At 40.0% G+C, this 23,460-nt stretch overlaps 1 protein-coding gene across 1 annotated transcript in view; it reads right to left on the reverse strand.

Annotated features, from left to right (window-relative positions):
- CAVIN1 (caveolae associated protein 1) overlaps positions 1-22,142 on the reverse strand; it is a 42,529-nt gene extending 20,387 nt beyond the window's left edge. The window contains exon 1 of the mRNA XM_060780969.2: positions 21,496-22,142. Coding sequence (XP_060636952.1) covers positions 21,496-21,915 — 420 coding nt within the window. The 5' untranslated portion in view covers positions 21,916-22,142. The remainder of the gene's footprint in view (positions 1-21,495) is intronic.
- Between the last annotated feature and the right edge of the window lie 1,318 nt (positions 22,143-23,460).

Below are 23,460 nucleotides of genomic sequence, written 5' to 3' on the forward strand. Positions count from 1 at the left end.
ATTTTATCAGCTTTAGATAAACTATTTTATGCAATGCTTTTGACACAAAATAAATAAATAAACGTATAAACATTTAATGAAACACCTGTGGTTGCATTTCATTTGCACAATTTTCTTATTTTAGGTACAACTGATAATTGCAGGTGAATGTCTGGTTCTGCATTAAAGCAGCTTCTGTATTTTGTTTTGGACCTATATAGGCAGAGAATCCCACTTCACAGAGATATGTAGCTTAGAAAGGCAGTAATGCTAATTTTGCTTTCTCTGACAAGATTTTGAATTCATTTTGTAAATGCAGCCACAACTCAGGTAGACCTTGGTTTTGAAATGCTATTAATGTTACTTTTATATGTGGGGTTTTTCTGGGATTTTATGTTATTATTGTGAGTTTTATGTAGGCATTGAATGTTTGCCATTGTTATGCTGGAGATAGGGTGGAATACAAATAAAGTTTTATTTTTAGTTATCTGTGAGATATCAAATCTATGTGGACTTCATATTCTGCTGATTTTAAATTGTGTGGTTTTTTGTTTACACTGAACGCATTCAGTACACATTTTAAAGTCACCAAGCATCTTCTCTTGAGCTGTTGGAAAATAATGTTCAAGTATTTCAAAGTTTCAAGATGCACTTTAATATTTGTATCTATTTTTATTGAATCTTGATGTTATTTTAATTTAAGAGACTTTGTGTAAGAGGGAAGCAATTAATATCTTCCTTTTCCGTGCATTCCAACCAATAGTTTCCTCTTAAAAGAACACACTTGAGTGTTTGCATCAAAAATTGTGGCAGTTTTTCTTTGCAATGATATGATTAATTTCATTCATTTTGCTAAAAATGTTGGCCAAGTTCACCAGTTTGCACACCTAGTCTTCATCATATAAAACCATCACTAATAGTGTGTTATGGTCCATTTAAATTGTTGCTACCTCTGCACGTCATTCCATCAAACGTATATCAATGCTTTTCAAGACCACCACATACTTCAGTTTGAAGCAGGATTGACTTCTGGTGGCTTCTCAGATCTTCACACATTAGTTTGAAGAGCCTGCTTTTAAGAGGTTAGAAATTAATATAGTTTATTGTTTTTAGGGCCTCATTTTTTTCGTGTCAGGAGCAACTTGAGAAACTGCAAGTTGCTTCTAGTGTGAAAGAATTAGCCATCTGCAAGGACATTGCTCAGGGGATGCCAAGATGTTTTGGTGTTTTACCATCCTTGTGGGAGGCATCTCTCATGTCCCCACGTGGGGAGCTGGAGCTGACAGAGGGAACTCAACCCGCTCTTTCCCAGATTCGAACTGCTGACGTGTTGACCTGTCTAACCCATTGCACCACTGGGCCACTGCATGTCTATGAAAAATGAAATGGTTGTTGGTATATTTCTTTGCCTTATTTTAAATCTTAACAATGACTCAAGCACTGTGACCAATCATTGCCTTTGAACCATCGGTGCATATATCTGCAGTTTTCACACTGTTTCATTTGACAAGAAGAATTCATCCAAAAGATTAAAAATTTCATCACCTGAAGTGTTGGCTGGTAATGGTCTGCAAAGAAGAAGCTCTTCCTGATAGCTTTGAAAGTCAACATAATGAACAAATACCACTAAGACTACCAACCAGATGATGTCAGTAGATTCAGCAATTTGTAGTGCAAATTTGGTACACCTGATGCAACTGATAGGTGTCTCTTTCATGTCATCAGCCATATCACAGATTCAACTAGCAACAGTTTGTTTGACAAAGGAATGTTTGACACAAACTCAGCAGCTTTTTCATCAAGCACACACCTGGCAATATTGATTGTACAAGGTTTAATAAGAGTCCCTGCAATGGTATGAGCTTCAAAAGCTCGAGCTACAAGGTAACTTATTAGGTAGGAAGCTTCCAGTACTTTCTCATCATTGGGTTTAACAAGTGCTGTCATAGTTTTCTGTGAAGCCAAAACTTAGCTGCCATTCCTCTTGAAAAAAAACCAGATGATTTATCTTTCAAAATGGGGTGCTTTCCCTCGAAATGGCACCGCAGTTTAAAAGGAAACATGGAACAGTTGGTTAACGCTTTTCCACAAATCACACAGAGAGGCTGACCATAATTTGGTTCTATGAATCCCATTCTGAAGTAACTTTCTTTGTATTTCCATTGTTATTGAGGGTAGCCTTTCCCCTACTGCCCTACTTCCGTTGCATTTTGCAAAAATGATTGAGGTGGCGTGCAGATCCAGAAATGGTTTCTTTAGCTGCTCCGAGTTGCTCTTTGGGCTGAGATGGGCCGTTTATAAATATAGTAAATAAATAATAAATAAGCCAAAAGCTCTTCTGATAAACCAATACTGGAATGCATTGCTTAATTATCTTTTTTGTCATTAGCTAATTTGGCAAAATTCCAAAAAAAAAAAAACTCTGATGAAACTTTGATGAAATTCTGATGAAACTGACAAAATCTCCTGACGAAACCTCTGATGAACCTTTGATGGGTGTAATTTCTAGTTTTCTTATTTTGATTCTGCTTCTTGTTTCTTATTCTTTAATTTTATTCAATTTTTGTTTATTTTATTTTCCTGGATTGGCCACAGAGCCCCTGGGAAGTGCATGTGGAGCCCTAAAGGCTTTTTGGAGCACAGGTTGGGAACCCCTGCACTAAAGGCTCCCCACCCAAAGCTAAAATACAATCCCCAACATAGTTCCTAAACTTTTAACGGTTCGTGGTGGATAAAAGGAAATTTAATGGAACCATCATATCCCCATTACTAGATCACCCACAATGAGACAAGCCTCAGTTGATGACTTTTCATCTGTTTATCTGTCACAGCTATCAGAGTAATAGTATGCCAATCCTTTGTGGAACATCACAAAATCTGATATTGCAGTAGTTTTTAAATATTGTATTACTTGAACTAGACAGAAAGAATGGAAAGTTTCTGTGTTCCTCCTCAGAGTTGTGAAAAAGAAGACTGGGAGAAATACAAGGCCATGACAGAAGTTAGGCTCATTCGTGTCACAACAGAGTCTACTGAATAGACTATGTTGTTGATATGCTGCCACTGAGAATAAAAACACCTTTATCATTGCATTCTAACATTCACAAAATCTACAAATGAATTAAAGGTAAGGGACTTCAAGCTATCCTGTCCAAAATGTATCTTTGGCTAACAAGCTGACCCTATTATGAGGTCAATTCTATAAGTTTTGCTATATCTTGAAATTGTTTAGTATATACAGTAATTGTTTTCAATTTTTACAACAATTAAAAGGGTACAATGTACTAAAATGTTCTCCTGTTCAAAAGCATCCACAGAAAACCTTTGTGTATTATTTTTATTGGCGCTGGGCTTGTTGTTACAACATCAGGAACCGCTCAACACTTTCTGGATCAATCTAACCAAAAGGATAAGCCACTGTCCTAAGGAGTGTAAAAAAAAAAATTCTGTAGGAGGGGAGATAACAGAAAGAGGCGAGGCAAAAGAGAGGCTAAGATAAATAACATAAGAATAAACCTTCTATTTGATTAGGTCACATTTTTTTCACCAGGAATCCTTGGCCCGAACATAAAGTTCCCCTGCTCATCTACTCACTTGGATGTGAAAAGGGATAGGACAGATAGAATGAGTCAGTGAAAAGGAGGAGGAGAATCATGTTGGATGGAAAACTGGCAGCAGTGGCTTGCATATCAGCCACCCTCCCTCCTACGGCTTCCCCTACCCCATCCCCTTCCTCGCCCCACACCACAAATAGTTTGGTTTAAGTCTAAAACCTTAAAGGACAGCAACCTTCCCCCTTATCCAATACTTTAGGTATAAGCCATCAACAATTTACTTCTTTCATTTATGACCCATAACTTCCGCCCCTTTTCTGTTCACTTCTCTCGCTTGCCTGGAGAAGGAGAGAGAAGTCTCCTGCAAAGTGAGAGTAGTCAGTCTGTAACTAGAAGGAGCATGAAATGGGGGACTGGAGAAAGGAAAATACCACTTCTTTGATTCAAGGAGAGGATTTCTCTCTCTGTGTGTGACATTGATTCCCTACTTTTCTGGGGAAAGTTAGACCTTTTTCTTTGGGTCCCTCGCTTATCAAATTTCTGCTTTTGGGCAGCTCGTGGTGGCTAATCTGTCAGATAAGCAGCCATTTACTGTATTTCAAGGTTTTAAGACTTAAGCCAAACTATTTCTGTAGTGGGGTGGGGAATCTTTCAGAGATGTCTCTTATACATTCGCATAATCTCTTTTGTGATTCAAAGTTACTCCTAAAACTCATTGAAATGTCTGCCGCAAGTTCAAATACCCATTATTCTTTCATATACAAGATACAACTTGCTCCCCACAGATGACACATTTTATCCAGCGCATAGAAATGTTACTTTTTGGACTATAATTCCTAGAAAATCCAGCTAGTATGACCATGGTAGAACGGTAACCTGAAAGCTGTATTTCTATCTGCTTGCTAAAAATTAGTTTTTGGGAGGAAGGGAGGGACAAGATAAGAGAGAAGAAATATGCAATTAGGCAAAAAAAATCAGCAACAGTTATCTGTGGAATTATTTATGATATCTTTATTCCTACCAACATGGAAAAAAATTAGGGGAGTTCATTTCTGTTTACTTGACCTCTTGCATGCTTGGCACAACCTTTGTGTTGAATGAATTTTTGCCAAATAGTACCCTGTGCCAGTAGAAGCTTGACTGCATGAAAGCTAAGATGATTCAAAATGAAGCTCCAGAGCTCAACACAATGCCACATTGTACACAGCAATCTGCCACCATCTCTACATCATTGCCATCTGACCAACTGCAAGTTGTTTCTGTTACAAGACCAAAAGCAGACATGAAGCAACAGAGCATCCCATCTTCTATCCCTTTCCATGCACTATTCCCAAGGAAATAAAGTGTCATATCTACTTGCTGCTTGCTTAGAGTTGTACCTGATCTTGTGTGAACCCTTCAGTTTTCTTTGGTGCTTTGCATGTCTAACTTTTCCTGTATATGGAATATCCAGAGGTTATGAAAAGATGAGGTAAGTCTTTGGCCTTTCAGGTCTTTGGCACATCAGCACCCAAAAGTTCAGTAAATTATATGAGGACTGTAGTTCCATACCTCCATTCTACAGTAAATTGCTAAAAACCAACACTACTTTCTCAAGAGTCTCATTTTTAGAATAGGTTTAATAAAGAACTATCAAGGGATACCAAGGTAAGTACTAGACCAGTGGTGGAGGGAAACAGCACCTTCACAAAGGCTAGGAATGTGTTTGGTGGGTCAGTGCAGAACCAGTCCTATTAGACAAAAGTAAATACCTATAGTAATTCATTTTGAGTGTTACCAAAGCCCACCAAGTTGCAGGTTATTCACTTATTTTGTATTTTTCTGCTTTCAAGGATTACACTTTTGGGACTATCTGCTTCAGCTTGATTTGGTGGAACAATGCTACTGGTAGCTCTGTTTCCAGGAGCCCAATGTCTTGAGGTGTCCCTTACCAGAAGATAAAACAACCCTGGTTGTAATGGGCAACTCAGAGAAAGCTGAGAAGTATGATAATGTGTAAATATAGTGGTGTCAAAAAGATGCAGGTAGTGCAGCTTTCAGACCAAATGTGATTAGCTTGCAGGAGCACCTCGATCTGTCAGCCAAATCATTGTCTGCACAATGAGTGACCATGGTAATGCACTGCTAAAAATCCCATGTACTATGGATGCATGCTGAAGGCACACATTCCTATTCAAAATAGGCTCTTTTGACCTCAGTTAACTGGGGCCTTCTGTTTTAGGATAACAATGCTATCATCATCAGTACCGTTACTATGAGACATTTAACATTAAATGACTACAGAAAAAAGCAATGTTGTGGAAAATTCCATCATGATTATGTGTACAAGGGAACTCTCAGACCTTTCTTTGATTCTCTTGCCTTTGAAATCTGAAATGACATTCCCTGTTCCCACAAAAAACAAATTAACTCCCAAACTTATGAAACAGTAAGGTAAAGCACAGTTAGAAACTGTAATTTGATTGTGCTTATATTGCATGGGATGAAAGAAGGGGATTCCTGTCTTATCATTTGTGAGAATCCATTCCACAAACACGCTTTTTAGCAGGCTATAGGAAACCATATTTGACTGGTGAAGTCAAGGATTAAACTTGTCTCCAACCTTCACTGTTGATCTTTCCCCCTATAATTCAAGCTATTTTATCAATTAAGGACAGGGCAAAGCACACAAAATCCCATATTTCTCAATGAACTATTATCATTCCTTCTTTCCTTCCTTCCAGAAAGAGCTAAGCAAACACAGAAAGGTGCAAACAAGGATTTAAGCAAAAATCTTCCCCTAGGCAATTTCAAATAGAGCCAAGACAGCTCTGCAAACACAAAGGGAGCTTCTCCAAGAAGAACAGCTACTACAGAAGGCCTGGGCTGGCTGCATTCAGAATCGGAGGAGAAGGGGCTCAGCATGATCCGCGGATGGTTTTGCCTCCACTGGCCCAAAACCGCTGCATTCCTTCTCACTCTGTGCTGGCTGGTGCCATGGCACATTCTTGGCTAAAAGGCCCGAAGGCAAAGTCTCTTCAGAAGGGTCAAGAGTCTTGCTGTCTTCTGAGAGGCCAAAAGGCACGCTCTCTGATGAAAGGCCGAAGGGCATGCTCTCTGGTGAAGATTCACAGGGCGTATCAGGGATCCTCTCGGGCTGAGGTGAGGAAAATGAATATCAGTGGGGTGGGAGGCATGGAGGGGCCCCAACGACTTCTTGATAAGCAGAGGCACAACTGCCAGGCACAAGCCAAATCAAAGTAACAGCAGCAAAGGAATTACACAAGCACAGAAGCCTATAGCAACCAAACAAATAATTCCTCCCAAAGCAGAAGTCTCTCTTCCCTTCGCATTCCACTCCCACACATCTGTGTTAGCCATTTGTGGTATATAAGTAAACTTGTTCTGTAAAGTTCCCTCTCTTGTCCATCGAGAGACAATTTTTGCTCTGCATATGCAACTAGGAAAAGTTGGAAAATATGTCCTTGCCCTCTCCTCCAAGGATGGGATTGCTAAGCACTTTGCAGGCTACAAGACAGGATGATGGGTCATGGTTCTTTTGGCATGTAACAAGTTGTATAGGCTGCATATTGCTAGTTGCTTATGCAAAGCAAAAATGGTTCCTCGATGGACAAGCGTAGCCAAGCTACACCAGAATTGATCATAGTGGCAAAAGTTATTAATGAAAGGGAACAAGCTAGGAGAGACTATGGCAGCCTGTTTTTGTCTGAACCTCTCCTGAGGTTTACCTTTTTTGGTACCTTGAATCAGCTTGTAGTAATTGAAATAGGCTGATAATCAGGGAGGAGATAGGGACTAGGACATTTTTTAAAACAGCTGAAAAAGTGGGACAATAGAGGAATAACTGGGGCTGTTCCTGCCAAATCGGGACAGTTGGGGCATTTGTATGGAAGAAAACAAAACATAACACCAAAAAGAGAACACAGATTTGCATTAAAACCACATAGGTCATAGCCATTGTTACTGTGGATAGGATTGTTTTTCATCCTTAACTTAGGCGCAGGAAGTACCTTAATGTTAATCCCACCAAGACTACCTCGTGAGGAGTCAATGGTTCTAAAGTTGTTACAGTGATAAATTTTATTACCCTCCAAAATAGCTGTGCTTCCTGGATATAACTCATTGCCAGCACCCTATACTCCAGTAATCTCACTGTTTATAACTGTCAAAGAAGCTCCAACAAGTACACAGATGCCGGTTCCTTCACATTTCAGAACACAATTCTCCAAAACTGTGTGTACGGATGGCTATGGAGTGACTATTATTAAGCCTTCTGAACAGCTCGGTGCCACAACTGAAAGAACAGTGGAAAGTGCTGCAGCAGTAGATGGAGAAGATTCGGTTTCCAAACTAATGCAGGAACTGAGCCTTCAGATAAAAACTAATATACCAGAAGACAATGATAAAGGCATAAGCATAGTAAATTGAACTTGCAGTTTGCTTTGATAAATTTAGTACTGTATTAAATAAATAAAATTAAAAAAACCACATAGGCCAATTTATACACCAGGATACCAAATAAACGGAGGTATGTTTGGTTTCTACTGCCACAGAGAGAGATCCTCCAGTGTGATAGACTAATGCTCAAACCGCTATGTTGCATTGGCTCTAAGGAAGAAGTAGATTTAAAGAACTGAATGGATTTGACTAAGCACTGACTGCTTCAGCTATTTATGATTTGAAACACTGGAAGTAAAGCAACATTGATAAATATTAGTTTGGCACAGAAGCTTTTTCTACTTTTCTGTTTCCAAAGTTTCTACAGATAGGCTATTTTGTTGCTTGGAATAAGAACCATCAATATTTTAAAATCCTGATCAGTCTTTTCTTGTTGTCCACTCTGTCCAGTAATTAGAAACCAAAACTATCCTATAACTCAAAGTTTGGTTTTTTAATAATGTGGACTAAATTTCAATTAAAAGAAAACAACTTACATTTCCTCTCTGAAAATTAAAATATTTTCCTAACATATACCCTTTCTTTTACCACTTGATGCAAAAATGAGTCATTACCTAATTCTGAAGCTTCTTTACCATTCAGCCTGAAGTTGTCGCCAGTGCACAACCATCCAAAGCTGGGGTGAGAGTCACATCCCAACAGGGGCTCATTTGCCTGAAAGTACAGACTAAACATCCTGAAGCTTTTCTATTCTAAATGTTTAACTTGCTTTTCCTCTCCTTGTCATGATACATTATCAACAAAGGCCTCCTGCTCTGGTATTTGTCCAGTCTTGTAGGAAGATGTCAGAACAACACAGGTAGGGTTTGTTTCCTTTCATAATAATTGTGCCTATAAAGATGCATCAATCTAGAGCTATATACAAAAACTTCTTTTTGACTCATGACAATTTTTCCCAAATATTTTTCCCAGATTGATTATTTATTCTGTTTTTCTGATGATGCTTCTCCACCTCACATAAACAATGAAACATGCCTACAAGTATAATCTCAATTTAATTAATTTTACTCCCCATGCTATACCTAGAATGAAAACTGAAGTGTACCTGTGTGCACAAGAATACAATCCTCCTCTCATATAAACAGTAGCTGATATTAAACAATAAGACTCTTTTAAGTGGATAATTCAGTTTGTGGTGTTGTATGGTGGCTGTATGGCCATGTTCTAGCAGTATATTCTCCTGACCTTTTGGCTGCATCTGTGGATGGCATCTTCAGAGGATCCTTTGAAGATACCAGTCACAGATGAAGGCAAAAAGTCAGGAGAATATGCTGCTAGACCACGGCCATACAGCCCGGAAACCACACAACACCCCAGTGATTCTGGCCATGACAGCCTTCAACAATACAATTCAGTTTGTCCTTGTTTGCAGCCACATTGAAAGATAGGGCACATCAACACTGACCACTTAATGCAGTTTGAAGGCAACTTGACAGAATAGTGTTTAGATGATACATGCTGCAAACACACATAGCAATGTACATTAAGGGCTTTAAACCATGAAGTTGGGGAATATTCCAAAACAGAAGCTAAAATGTGGATCGGTTGACCTAAATGTAAACCACATTGTATGGTGACACTGATTAAGGGAAAGGTACACCAGTACATACTCACTGTGGCATGGGGAGGTGAAAAAACAACAACCCCAGATTTTTCCACAGCTGTGAAGCTGAGGATCCTCCATATCCTGGAACCAGTTCAAAAGCCAATAAAAGCACTAACCAAGCCCTGAAATGGTTCCAGAACTTCACATATAATCATCCACACAGTGAAATTGCTTCTCTCTTTGCCAGTTTCACACTGGTCGAAGTGACCAGAGTAGATATCTCATAGTTTGGGTGACAGATACAAGGACGTAGGGAACTAATACTACTCACTTGCATTATCTGCACATTCATTCCAAAAATACTAATAGAAAAACTATGTAAAATAATGACAGGCACTTGTGAACTTCTAAATTCTTTGTGTACTGCAAATTCCATGATTATTCACAATTACCAATGTTGTTCTAGGGAACTGCAGGGCAAAAACTCTGGGAAAGCACCTCTGCTGAAATGCAAGAACTGCTAGAACAGCGAATTTCTAGCCTGAAGGATTATGAACATTATAAGAGGAAAACTTATAATGGGTAGAGGTGCCTTCGCAGCTCAGTACTTCTGTTAAAGATATAGGAGAAAGCAAAGTTTACGTCTGGCATGATAAATGTTCCTTTCAAGGCCCTATCCTTGAAGAAAAAAGCATGATGGAACAAAGTGTTATACCTGCATTTTCAAGATGATTTATAACACGATGAGAGCATAAAAGGGTAAATAATACCACAAAGTAAACATGCTGTGAAAAATACGGTGAGAACAAGCAATTATATTTTCCAATAGGACCAACTTGATATTCATGGTGGGAAAGAAATGTAGTAGTGTGCATATGTGCCTTCAAGTTGTAATTATCTCCAATTGAAAACAGTGTATGAAAAATGCACTTCTTTAGAGCCCAGAAGTTATATTGTTGTTGTTGTAACCTATATGGTACACAGGAAAAAGCCAAGCCCTCATCCCCAGAGTTTACAATCACAGCACAAGCTGCCTGTGCTTTCATATATGGCCAAATCAATGAGAAATGTTCCTTCCTCCTGTCTCCATTACTTGTGGGTTAATTTATCACCAGTCTGCAGTAACAATGCAAGTGGCACGCCAGTAAAGTCAACCCTTCCAGCCATAGCTGCTCTAAAATAAGCATTGGGAGAAGTAATGTTTTAATAATAAATCACTATGTTTTATTTTCGAGCTTGTGGGGATAAATCTTACCCTGCAGCTGGATATAGTAATGTTTCTGTCCCCTTTTTTAGTACCTTGGAAATATTTTGTGAGAACACCATTACGATTGTGAGATGCTGATGCTTAAATACAGTTGATGGGAACCACAGACCTAAATTCTCTGGGCGTTATTTGGGAACTGCAGCGTTGAGGCCATGAACGATACCAAAAATAGATGGAAGAGAACAATCCCACAGCCAGCTGCCAAGGGAGGTCATAGCCTTATAGGGCCTACTGGAGCTGCAGATGGGTCAGATTTTTATGGCTGAAATGGATAAACATTTGTGAAAAATCACCTGGCTGTATCCAGGGCAACTGCTCTTCTTACCAGTAGTGGAAAGATGACTGAAAAATGTTTGCGAAACATTAAAAAAAAGTTATTTTAAGAAGTGTTGGGAAATGCTGATGAGGAAAATACTGGAGGGATGGAAATCTTTGCAAATCGGGACTTATTTGCTGTGAAAAAAAAGCACATGGGTTCGGGCACAGAAAACAGTTTTGTTGTATTGTCGAAGGCTTTCATGGCTGGAGTCACTGGGTTGCTGTAGGTTTTTCGGGCTATGGCCATGTTCTAGAAGCATTATCTCCTGACGTTTCGCCTGCATCTATGGCAAGCATCCTCAGAGATTGTGGCCATGTGCTTCTAGAACATGGTCATATAGTCTAAAAATCCTACAACAACCCAACAGCTTTGTTGTTGTTTTTGGAGGGAGGGATCAATGTGCAGTTTGAAGACTTTTTTGCCATGAGAAAAAATATATTCATTTTTCCTTGATTATGAAGATTTATATCTCTGCATCTACAGTTAAGAAATTACTGGGATAGAGTAAAGCAGAAGTGGGAAAAATACACCCTTGCAGGCCTGCTTGTGTAGCTATCAGGAATGAAATGAATTGTCATTTTTTCTTTCCCAAATAGTCCCCAGGGTGCCCTTGTGGCCAACAGAAGAGCAAATGCATTTTAAAAAAGCTTTCCCTTAAAATGCCCCTAAATGCCCTCTGGGGCCCAAGAATCACCACCCTCCCTCCAGCACTGGTGAGATTGCCTCCATGTTCTCCAAAGGGGGGGGGGGCATTGAGCAACATTAAGCAGGTAAGCAAGTTGATAACAGAATAACAACTTCATCTGATTAACACCTCTAGTCTAGTATCAGAAGGAGTATGGCTCTCCATACTAGTTGCTGGGAAACACAAGCAAAAGTGTGGGCAACCCGAAGGCATCTGTTTGGCAATATATAAAAAAGTTGTGGAATTTGTGGCCCTCCAAATATTGTTGGGGTACAATTCCCAATAGCCAATGATGAAGCATAACCAATATTAAAGAATGCTGGAGCTGAAGTCCCACAACAGCTGGAAGTCTGCCAGCATGTCTGCAATACATATTTGGTGTGATACAGCACAGGCACTTTGGTATTTTTGTTCTTGATTCAAATCGAATTGGCAAGCTATCTCACTATACCAGGGAATAAGGCAAAACACTCAATTGTACATATGTTTGCTAACACACTTTTCACCCTCACGGTTCTACTAGAAAATATGGAAAAGTTCACAACTAAAGGGTGATTTGGATGCAAATTGTAGTGACTAATGTACTGAGTCTTCTGTGCAACTTGTATCATGATTTCTCTTCTTATGTTGTTGTTCATTCGTTCAGTCGTTTCCGACTCTTCGTGACCTCACGGACCAGCCAGAGCTCCCTGTCGGCCATCATCTCCCCCAGTCACTTCAAGGATCCCATCCATCCATCTTGCTCTTGGTCGGCCCCTATTCCTTTTTCCTTCCATTTTCCCCAGCATAATTGTCTACTCTAAGCTTTCCTGTCTCCTCATAATGCGGCCAAAGTACTTCAAATTTGTCTCTAATATCCTTCCCTCCAATGAGCAGTTGGGCTTTATTTCCTGAAGTATGGACTGCTTGGATCTTCTTGCGGTCCAAGGCACTCTCAGAACTTTCCTCCAGCACCACAGTTCAAAAGCCTCTATCTTCCTTCGCTCAGCCTTCCCTATGATCCAGCTCTCACATCTATAAGTGACTACGGGGAATACCATTGCTTTAACTATGCAAATCTTGGTTGCCAGTGTGATGTCTCTACTCTTCACTATTTTATCGAGGTTGAACATTGCTCTCCTCCCAAGAAGTAAGCGTCTCCTGATTTCCTGGCTGCAGTCTATGTCTGCAGTAATCTTTGCACCTAGAAATACATCAGGGGCAAGAATATTTTTAGCCCTCCAGATGTTTTTGAATACAGCTCCCAGAATTCCTACCACTGATCACTTTGGGAATGGCCAATGGGAGTTGTAGGCCAGCATATGCACGGAGACAAAATTACCTCATGCCTATTCTAGACTCTTGGCCTCTTCTGCTGCATAAAGAAAAAAAATTGTCTCATCCACCTATATTTTGCATGTAACTTAGAGAAAGTTTATTTGACATCTCAGTCATAATATTAGCAGTACTCACAGAATTATTTGTAAGTGAACCTAGAAAGTCAAAGAATGGCAGCAGTAAGGACATGCTCCACCTGCCTCAAGTGCCTAAAATTACAATTTTTTAAATCGAGACTTTTGTCATTGCAAGCTGTCGATGGTATCCCAATTCCAGATGAAGGACGGAAAAAAAAAAGAAACGTTACAATTCACAGATGTGGAACAAAATGTGTTTTGGAGAGTCATCTAATCCTGTACCCATCAAGAGCACATCTAGCAAAACCCTGCCAAGGGCTTCAGAGTATATTTTGAATGACTCAGAGCTGCTCTTTCATAGGCAGACTGCGAGCACAAGAAATCTTGATCACACTTTCATTCCAGATAGAATAAAGCCAGAACATGTGCCACACCCTGATTTTACCCTCACAAAAAGTACGGTAATCTATGCATCAAGTTAGAACTGTACTTTCAAATTGCTTTAGGTATGTGTGGGGGTGGGGGTTTTCTGGTGGGGACAGACTATTGTTTGCAAACACTGACACTCACTGGAAAGCCATGACTAATGTGGTGTCCTGCTAAACACATATTTGAAGGAAACATGGGTGTGAAAAGGCCCAAAGAAAGATAAAGCTGCTGTTCTTAAGTCTTTGAGGAGGTCTCCTAAACTGGCTAGATACAAAACTGATAAGAGATCCTATTTTGTAGGAAAAGGGGTTTTAGCAGGGGAAACTAATATAGCAGAATATCTCCCTGCTGAAATGTCTTTTTTTTAAACATAACTACTAAAAACACACCCAGATATCTTTTGTATTTGAAACCCTGTCACATTAGCTCCTTCTGATATCTCTTTTGATCCACACCTCTGTGGTCAGTTCATCAGAAATTATCTATTTTGTAAATCCCATAATCTTCCAAGTAACATGGCCACTGGTTATACTACTAGTTGGATTTTTGAATTTGTAATTCACTCCACCTGTGACATTAATTCTTCGCTGCTCTCCGACTATGCCCTAAAACAGCAAGCTGGAGATGACGAGCAGGGAGTAGTAGATGTGTAAAGAGATAATTCGTAGTACTTCTGTCTTTCAGTCCTCACTTCAGACGGAACAGGTTTTGCCCTCCAAAAGTACTATTCTTAGCAAACACCCTTGAGCTCATGTCTTAAATTTGATGGGGATATAAAGCAGTAATAAAGGTAAAGGTTTCCCCTGACATTGTTTAGTCGTGTTCAACTCTGGGGGATGGTTATTTATTTCGTATCAAAAGCATTGCATAAATTAGTATAAAACCGATAAAAATAGAAAGAGCGCAGGTGGCTAAATATCTTTTGACCAAAAAAGGGCAACATCAATGGTATTGTCTGTAGCCTCCAACAATTCTTCCTCCGTACATAAGGCAGGGCATAGTGGACAAGCATACAGATGCGGAGATGCGTTCATCTTCATTTCTAGGCCGAAGAGCCAGCGTCTTTCCATAGACACCCCCAAGTTCATGAGGCCAGCATGACTGCATGGAGTGCTGTTACCTTCCCACCGCAGAAGTGGTACCTATTGACCTACTCACATTTGCATGTTTTCAAACTGCTAGGTTGGCAGAAGCTGGGCCTAACAGCGGTGGTTTAACCCACTGCACCACCAGGAGGCTCATAGCAATCAAGGTATGCTCTGGGATATTCAGAGTCACACCCATGCAAACAGTTGTGTTCATAATATTGGAGGAAATATGCCACCTTTGATGTGCATTGATACTAATAATTGTACCAACTTTTTTGGCTACAATCCTCTGCCACTCTTTAGGGCTGTTTTGAAGACAAAGTGAGAGAAGGAAAGCTATGTAGCCAACTTCTTTGTTGGAAGACTTAAATTTAAATAATGAATGTACATAAATGTGAAGCAGGGTGAGAAACTACAGCAGGTCTAGGGCCACTTTGCAGCCCTGGAACTCTCTGGAGGTAGCAAACACTGCCAAAGATGAGGTACAAATGGATGCAGCAGGAAGTTCACTCCTAATTTTGAAAAATAGGCATTTTAATGTTAGGAGTAAATCAGAGATTTGCAAATTATTTAAAAACAAACATTATTTAAAAACAAGCAATTCCTAAACATTTCCAAGGAGACACAACTCACAATTTTTTGGCCAGAAAAAGAGTGGTCATCGAAGTCCATTGGGGGTTGAGAGTCGCACAAACAGCTTTAGATGTCGCCTGCATCCCACATTTGCCTAGCCCTGACAAAAAGTGCCCTCTTTCTAATCATCCTAAATTGCCTTCTCAAAATCATAAAACCAGCATTTATTTATGTTTATAGCAATCTCAGCCAGACACAGAATTCTAGAATCACGCTAGCCTTATATCTACAGTATGCAGAATGTTAGTTCTATAGTGGCAGCACAATCAAATCCTCAGCCTGAACAGCAAGCTGTTTTCAATGTGCAACAGAGAGCAACTTTGAAACAAAGCAAACAGTGCCAGCCAGGCAGGCCGAGAAACATCCAGAGCAAAGTCACAGACTGACCTCAGTGTGAAAAAATCTCCCTTTGAAAGCAAATCTATTTTTCCCCATTGTATGGAGAGAGAAAAGTTGTTGCAGCAAGGCCAAGTTCTGGAATATATACATTTGCCAGCCTTTCCCAAGGCCCCACAGCCCATTGTTATCAATCATTGTGTTAAGAGACCACATGTGATGGAGCCAATTTATTTCTCTGCAGCCCGTCTGCCCTTTATTCACCCAAGAGGGTAGCATTTAATCATATTTTCCATATCCCTATGCAGTATATGAAAAGTGCTTCATTATTCTATGCTCATTTACCCAGCACAGTAACTTTGGTACAACAAGCTCTTGTTACTGCTACTAGTTGAGTTAGCCATCTTTACTCCCATTTTAGATATCATTTTTATAGCTATATATACGAAACTGACTGACTGCCCCTAGGGCGATGATGACTTAAACCAGAGACTGTTGGATGTTTTATACTGTTTTTATACTGTTTTATATTGTTCTATTAATATTTAAATTGCATATTTATGTTTTTGGTTGTGGGCACCATGGGGTGCCATTTTGTTAGCCTCGCTGAGTCCCTCTGCGGAGGTTGAGATAGGATGGGATACAAATGTCCTAAATAAATAAATAAATAAATAATCTACTCATGTATGAGTTTAGAAAAATTAAAAAACAGCCCCCCAAAATCTAGGTTGACTTATTCATGGGTCAATGTGAGTACTCTACCTTAACTATTACCAAAAAAGGAATCACCTCCTTTGAGTAGAGTGGTGGAGTCCCTGGGGCTGTAATGGGTTAAACCCTTGTGCTGGCAGGATTGCTTACCGAGAAGTCAGCAGTTCAAATCCAGGGAGAGTGGGTTGAGCTCCCCCTGTCAGCTTCAGCTCCTTATGCGGGGGCATGAGAGAAGCCCCCCACAAGAATGGTAAAACATCAAACATCCAGGTGTCCCCTGGGCAACATCTTTGCAGATGGCCAATTATCTCACATCAGAAGCGACATGCAGTTTCTCAAGTTGCTCCTGACACCCAAAAAGGTAGAGTGGTTAAAAGCAAGGATTTGTCTGTTTTGTGAAAACCTAAAAGAAGCATCGATCTTTTCTACAGTCTCTATCATAGTGCCACTTATGGCCTTTTTGAATGCTTGGGTGGAGAAATGGTGATGGCCATGACCAGGGCAACTGTCACACTTGTCTGTGGAATGATCCACAAATTATCCACAAGCTATATGAAAATCCATAATTTTAGTCCCAAACCTATCATGGTTAGTCCCAAACCTGTCCTTGGTTTGTATGTGACATCAATGTATACATGTTTTTGTTGAAATCTAAACTCTTTACTTCAAGATATAAGTCAATTGTCCAGTCCTGGAAAATGGGAGTTCTGCATAGTGTAGGAGTGAAGACCACTTTTTTCCCACCGGGTATTGCATGCCTGCAATGGGCGAGGCCATGGACACAAGTTGAAGGAACCACTCCACCTAATCCTTTTACTGCAGTGGCCTTTACAGGGAGAAATTTTAGCAGTATAAGCAAAAAGGTACCATCTGGTTTCTTAACTGATATTTGTGATAAGGAAAAAAATGGATGAAGCAATGAAAAATCACAACAGCATAGCCTGAAAAAGAGAACATGCTAGTTGGGAGAGTCTGGGAGCTGTAATCCAAAAATTAATTTTGCCAGCTCAAATGGGACACAACAACTTTGGCGCCATTTGCCACCAAGCACAATTCAAAGTGCTGGCTTTAGCCTACAAAGCCCTGAAGGATTCCAGCCCAGCTTACCTGTCCGAACATGTCTCCCTTTATCAACCACCTTGGAGGTTATGATCCTCTGGGGAGGCCCTGCTTTCAGTCCCACCTCCATTACAGGTATGGTTTGTGGAGATGAGAGTCAGGGCCTTCTCAGTGGTGGCCCCTCATCTATGGAACTCCTTCCTCAGCCAAATTAGATCAGCTCCCTCCCTCCTGACCAGGAAAAAATTAAAAACGTGACTATGGGACCAAGCCTTTGGTCAGTAATTTTTCGATCAGTACAATAAGGGAATATGAAATAGTGAAATGATGAATGGAATAGCTCTTGATTATGATCTTGGACTATGTGGTTTAATTATTTGTTTTAATGCTTTTAACTTTTTAGATTTTAATGTATTTGTTTATTTGTATGTATTTGTGCAACATCAGATTGTAAGACTTCTCTGAGTCCTCTTCAAGGTGAAAAGAGTGAAGCATAAATGTGGTAAATAAATAAATAAATGTGTACAATTTTGAACAGAAGTTTTGCTTGGACTTTCCCTCTCCTTTTTCCTGCTACAAACATTCCTCAACCTTGTCTCTCTTCTGCTAAAATACACTTATATTTTTGGCCCCACCCTTTTGCCTTTGGATGTGGCCTCAATAAGAACTATATAAATAGGTTCTTGTGGGTTTTTTCGGGCTATAGAGCCATGTCCTAGAGGCATTTCTCCTGACGTTTCGCCTGCATCTATGGCAAGCATCCTCAGAGGGATGCTTGCCATAGATGCAGGCGAAACGTCAGGAGAAATGCCTCTAGAACATGGCTCTATAGCCCGAAAAAACCCACAAGAACCTAGTGATTCCAGCCACGAAAGCCTTTGACAATACATTAAACTATATAAATATATACAAATACAAGAAAATACTGTAGTGACATTGAAAGACTCGATAACTTATCTGAAGATGAATTTGACCCTTGGGCTGAAGAAGACTACCAGTCCTTAGACTATAGCCAGATATTTAAGAGGTGGAAATCCTGGATTCAAGTTCTAGCCCAGCTATGAAACTCACTAGGGGCAGTAAATTATTAAATTTACCATTTTCTCTCTCCTTTTAAAATTGGTCACCATGTCAACATGCTACTATGAGAAAAAATGGGATATAAAATGTAAGAAATAAAAAATAACACTATATAAATATATAGAATTACAAGAAAATACTACAGTGACATCAAAAGACTTTTATAGGAAAAGGTGCCTCCGGCCTCCATCTGAACATTTTATACCTCTTTGAAGGCTCTATCTTGATCATGTTTCTCCTCAGTCTGACACCACTCACCCAGAAATAGGAAGCATCCAGACTAAGGCATAGATTAGATCTACCAAAATTAATGATTAAGTTACTTGTGACTATGTGCCCATTATTTCATTTGAACTAATCTAAAAATGAGTAGGTATGGCACTAATCCAATGTTGTCTTCTTTCAAGAGAAAAGAAACAGGATAAATGGGAAAATGGCAATAACAATTTCAATAAATAAAATTTACTTTTATCAATGACTTTGACAAAAGTCACTGAATAATATTTTCTATTAACGGGAATGCATACTTTCCTGTTAATATGGCCTTCTCAGTGGTGGCCCCCTGGCTTTGGAATGTCATCCTCAGGGAAATCGGGCAAACCTCTACTTCAATACTTTTGGAGAAAATTGAAAACATGGCTTTTCAAGCAGAAAAGGCACCAGTTAAACAGCTTGCTATCCTCTTCTAGCACTTTAATGTTGGTTGGGATGTTCAACTTGGTTGTATAGCCTGTTTTTAACTAGTAGCTATTGCTATGTTTTATTGAACACTTTATTTAAATTGAGTTGGGTTTTTGTTAATTTTTGTAAGTGTTATTTTATGTTAATTGGTTGTTATTGATATTTATAAATGCTGATGCCTTGTATTTTATGTGGTTTGTGTGGTACCATCATGTGCTGCTCTTTAAGCCGCCCCAGGTCCCTATTGAGAGATGGTGGTGGGATATAAATAAAGTTATTATTGTTGTTGTTGCTATTATTATTAATAATAATAATTTATTATTATTATTATTATTATTAATAATAATATTACATCTTTTCACTCAGATGTGATTGGGACATGTCACCTTATAGGAATGGTCAAATCAAAATTAAGGACCAGGGGGAGGGGGGACATTATCTACATGGCATGAGAAATGTATCTGCATTACTTTTAGGTGAGTATTACAAAGGACAGAAGCCTAGTTCTTACATACTACTATGTACTAATTTAAAAGTGCAAATGTGCACATTGTCCAGGGGGAAGCTTCACTAAACTCTGCAGAACTTTCTTCTCATCACTAGACTGAAGCTTCTCAGATGTAGGAATGCAACCCTCTTGAGGCTTAAGAACAACCAAGCTATTTAGATTAAATGTTCAATGTTTTAGAGGCTGGGACTAAAGTGAGTTGTTTTATGCTGTATGTGTAGGTATTAAATGTGTTTGTCAAATGTTTTGATACGGCCGATGGGTTAATCAATAAAACGTATTCTTCTATTCAGTCGTTTTGCAGTTAACTCAAGCAAAGAGATGCAATTTAATTTGGGAGCTTGCTAAGTCATAACTTATCCTCTTAACCACTGCATTCAACATGATTCAATAAATGTATCCCCGGGCTCACTCCTAGGTCCACATCCCATTGGGTGCTTTATTGCTTTAAAGCTTTGTTATCTCTCAGAAATGTAGGATCCGTGGTTTTGCCTCTTCCAAAATCAGATTGTTGATTCTGCTTCCATAAAAATATTAAGTGGGTGTCTTATTGCTTGTATTAAAACTGGAAAATGTCCAAAGCAACAATGATACAGACTTACTTCCAGACTTCTGACTCTCTCCTTTTCTTTCTTATCTAAAACTTTCACCAATTTTCTTTCAATGGATCCTCCAAACTCCCATCTTTACCATGATCTATAGGGCTTTCAGTTATATTTATAACACTGTTTTTGTGGAGTTCACAATTCAGATAGACTGGCGTATTCCCGCCTTTGAGGCATGATATAATTGAGAATGCTCAAGCTGTGAATCAGAAGGCTATATCAGTCACCAACTTGCAAGATTCTTCAAATAGACATAACTAGATCCCCTTTCATGTTGCTGTAGTAAGAAACGTTGCTACATTTTTACCAGTTTTCCTCCCCATACATTTTGGAGTCATCATGGTAACTTTTAACATGTGTAGTTTAACATTTTGCATGGTGTCCCATTTCTCCTCTGCCCTAGGATAAAAAGCCTGGACCACCGCAGAAGAGGAAATCTGGCTCAGAGCTGCTTGTTTAGGTTTCTTTGATATTAGGAGATCTAAAGCCTGGCCAGGAAATATGTTAGATTGAGGGCTGCAAAGCAGAACAAAGCCGCCTCTCACCAAAACCATAAAAACCTTCACCATCTGAAAGGTCAGGGACAAAAGAATCTGTAACTCACACCACATCAGCCTTAGTTTTGCAGGAAAAGTAGCAAACATGAGCCCAAGAGAGAAAGAGCCTTGATTTGTCGCCAGACCCAGCGAGCCAAAGTGTGATATGTTTAGTGTTAATTCTTTGGTAGACCACAGCTAAAGATCAAGAATTAATTTTCCAAACAACTTCATCAATATGTGTGGCTGAAAAGCCAAAAATAGAAAAGGGGGGATTTCAACTCTTGGGAGCTTTAAGGACACTGTGTGTCTACCTGCTGCCATACAAAACAACTGATATGTCTCTGACACTACAGTATAGCAAACACCAGAGCTGAAAAAATAATTTTTAAAACTGCAGTTCCCAGAATCCTTCAGCCAGCAACTTTGGAAAATTTGAGGAAAATCAATTCAACTTCCCCAAGCTCTGCCCAAATTGTACCAGATGTTTACTAATGCGGACCACTTAAAGTCAACTTTGGAATCTCTACAAAAAAACTTGGGGGCAAAAAAAACTTGCCATCATACTAGAGTGCCATCCCCCCCATCCCACCCAAAAGAGCAAAAAGAAATCAAAGGGCACTTTACCTGGTAAATCATGACTTTGAAATTTCTGCGTTTCAGTAGCTCTGCTTCATTGGACTCCAGCTTCTTGATTTGCCCAGCTTGTTTCTCCAGATTCTGCCGGACGGTTTTCACATTGACGCTGACCTTACGGACCTTCTCCAACATCTTGTTCACTGTGTTACTGGTAGTAGTGTGAGCCTTGGTTAGCTTGGCTAGCTCTCCCTGGATGCTGGTTACCACACCATCCATTTCTTGTTGCCTCTCCTCCAACTGGCTTTGGGTCAGCTGAATCTGATCCACAGCCCCAATAATCTTGTCCAGAAGGGTGAGCACCATAACACCATTGATCTGGTCAGGTTTGATAGGTTCATCGCTGGTTGGGTCTTCGGAGGCCTCAGAGACTGCTGGCTGTTCAATGATCTGGAGGGTGGTGTCTGCCATGGTTGCTCAGGAGTCCTGGCTAGCAGAGCTCAGAGAAGTCTGACAACTGCAGGGACAAGAGAAGGAGAGAGAGAGAGAGGAGGGGAGGCTGAATCTGAGATCTCTCAGAACTGGGAGGCAAGCCAGCAGTCAAGAGCACAGCAGCCTATGGATGTGTGCTTCAATTGAAATGGCTCAGCCCATGCAAGGCTGTCCAGGGAAACAGTCCTGCAAAATTTTCCGAGCTTTTAGGCCATTGGCTGACTCCACCTCAGCTGGAGGAGAGGAGGCTCCTGCCCAACGCCTGGTGGACCCACCCCTTTCTCCCTCCTTTCTGAAATGATTAAAATAGTTGGAGAAGAAGCTTTAGCATGTAAGCACAGGCAGGGTTCGCTCACTGGCAAAGGAATGTAAAACTCCCAAGTCCAACAGACTCTGCTTTGACTAGACAGTAGGAAGGCAGGGATTCCTAGCAAGATTTCTGGGGCATCCAGTGAGGAGGCCAAGTTGCGGGGAGGAAAGGCAAACAAACAAAGTGCTTTGTTCAAAAAGCTGCTGATGAGGAAAAAAAACCTGAGCTGTTCTGTGCACAACTGTAAATATTCAAGGGGTACTTGCCACAAACAGCTGCAGGGAGAAGCACCACTGGCTGGGAGAATCAGAAACATTCCTTCTCTGCTTGGCTTGTGCAAGGTTTTGTGTTGCCTTTTAAAGGCACAGAGGCACAGTTTCGGACACATGTGGCTCAGATCACTCATCGCCCCTTCAACGGACTTTATGGCTGAGCTTATTCCTCCCACAGAGTTGAGCCCATAACAAATGTGTATGTCTGACAGACACACTTCATATGAATTCTTTCTGAATTAAAAGAGAGCTCTTTGGAAAATACTGCAGAAGTAAAGGGTAACCATATTGCAAATTCGAAGGTTTGTTTTTTTTTGTCGTGTCAGGAGTGGCTTGAGAAACTGCAAGTCACTTCTGGTGTGAGAGAATTGGCCATCTGCAAGGATGTTGCCCAGGGGACGCATGGATGATTTTGATGTTTTTATCATCCTTGTAGGAGGCTTCTCTCATGTCCCCGCATGAGGAGCTGGAGCTGATAGAGGGAGCTCATCCACCTCTCCCCAGATTTGAACCTGCAACTTGTCAGTCTTCAGTCCTGCCGGCACAGGGGTTTAACCCACTACACCACCAGGGGCTCCGTGTAAATTCTTGGTACCTACTTGTGTTATCAATTAACCAATGCTTTTTAAAAATATATTTTTTATTTTAGGACACACGGATACACAAATACAAGTTACAATTCCCTAGCCATGGCTAAATGTATCAACAAAGTTAGAAAAAGTTACTTTTTGGACTACAGCAAAAATTATGAGTTGAGAGTGTGACTTGCCTAAGCTGACTCAATAGTTTTCCATGGCTGAGTCAGGATTCAAACTCTGGTCTCCCTGTGTCCTAGTCCAGGGTTGAAAGCATTACACTATGTTGGCTCTCATGTTTAAAATACATAGTTTGCTAATCCACAAGTGTCTTCAAAGCAATGTAGAACAAAGTAAGTTAAATATA

Source organism: Anolis sagrei, chromosome 6, assembly GCF_037176765.1.
Source record: "Anolis sagrei isolate rAnoSag1 chromosome 6, rAnoSag1.mat, whole genome shotgun sequence".
Classification (NCBI taxonomy): domain Eukaryota; kingdom Metazoa; phylum Chordata; class Lepidosauria; order Squamata; family Dactyloidae; genus Anolis; species Anolis sagrei.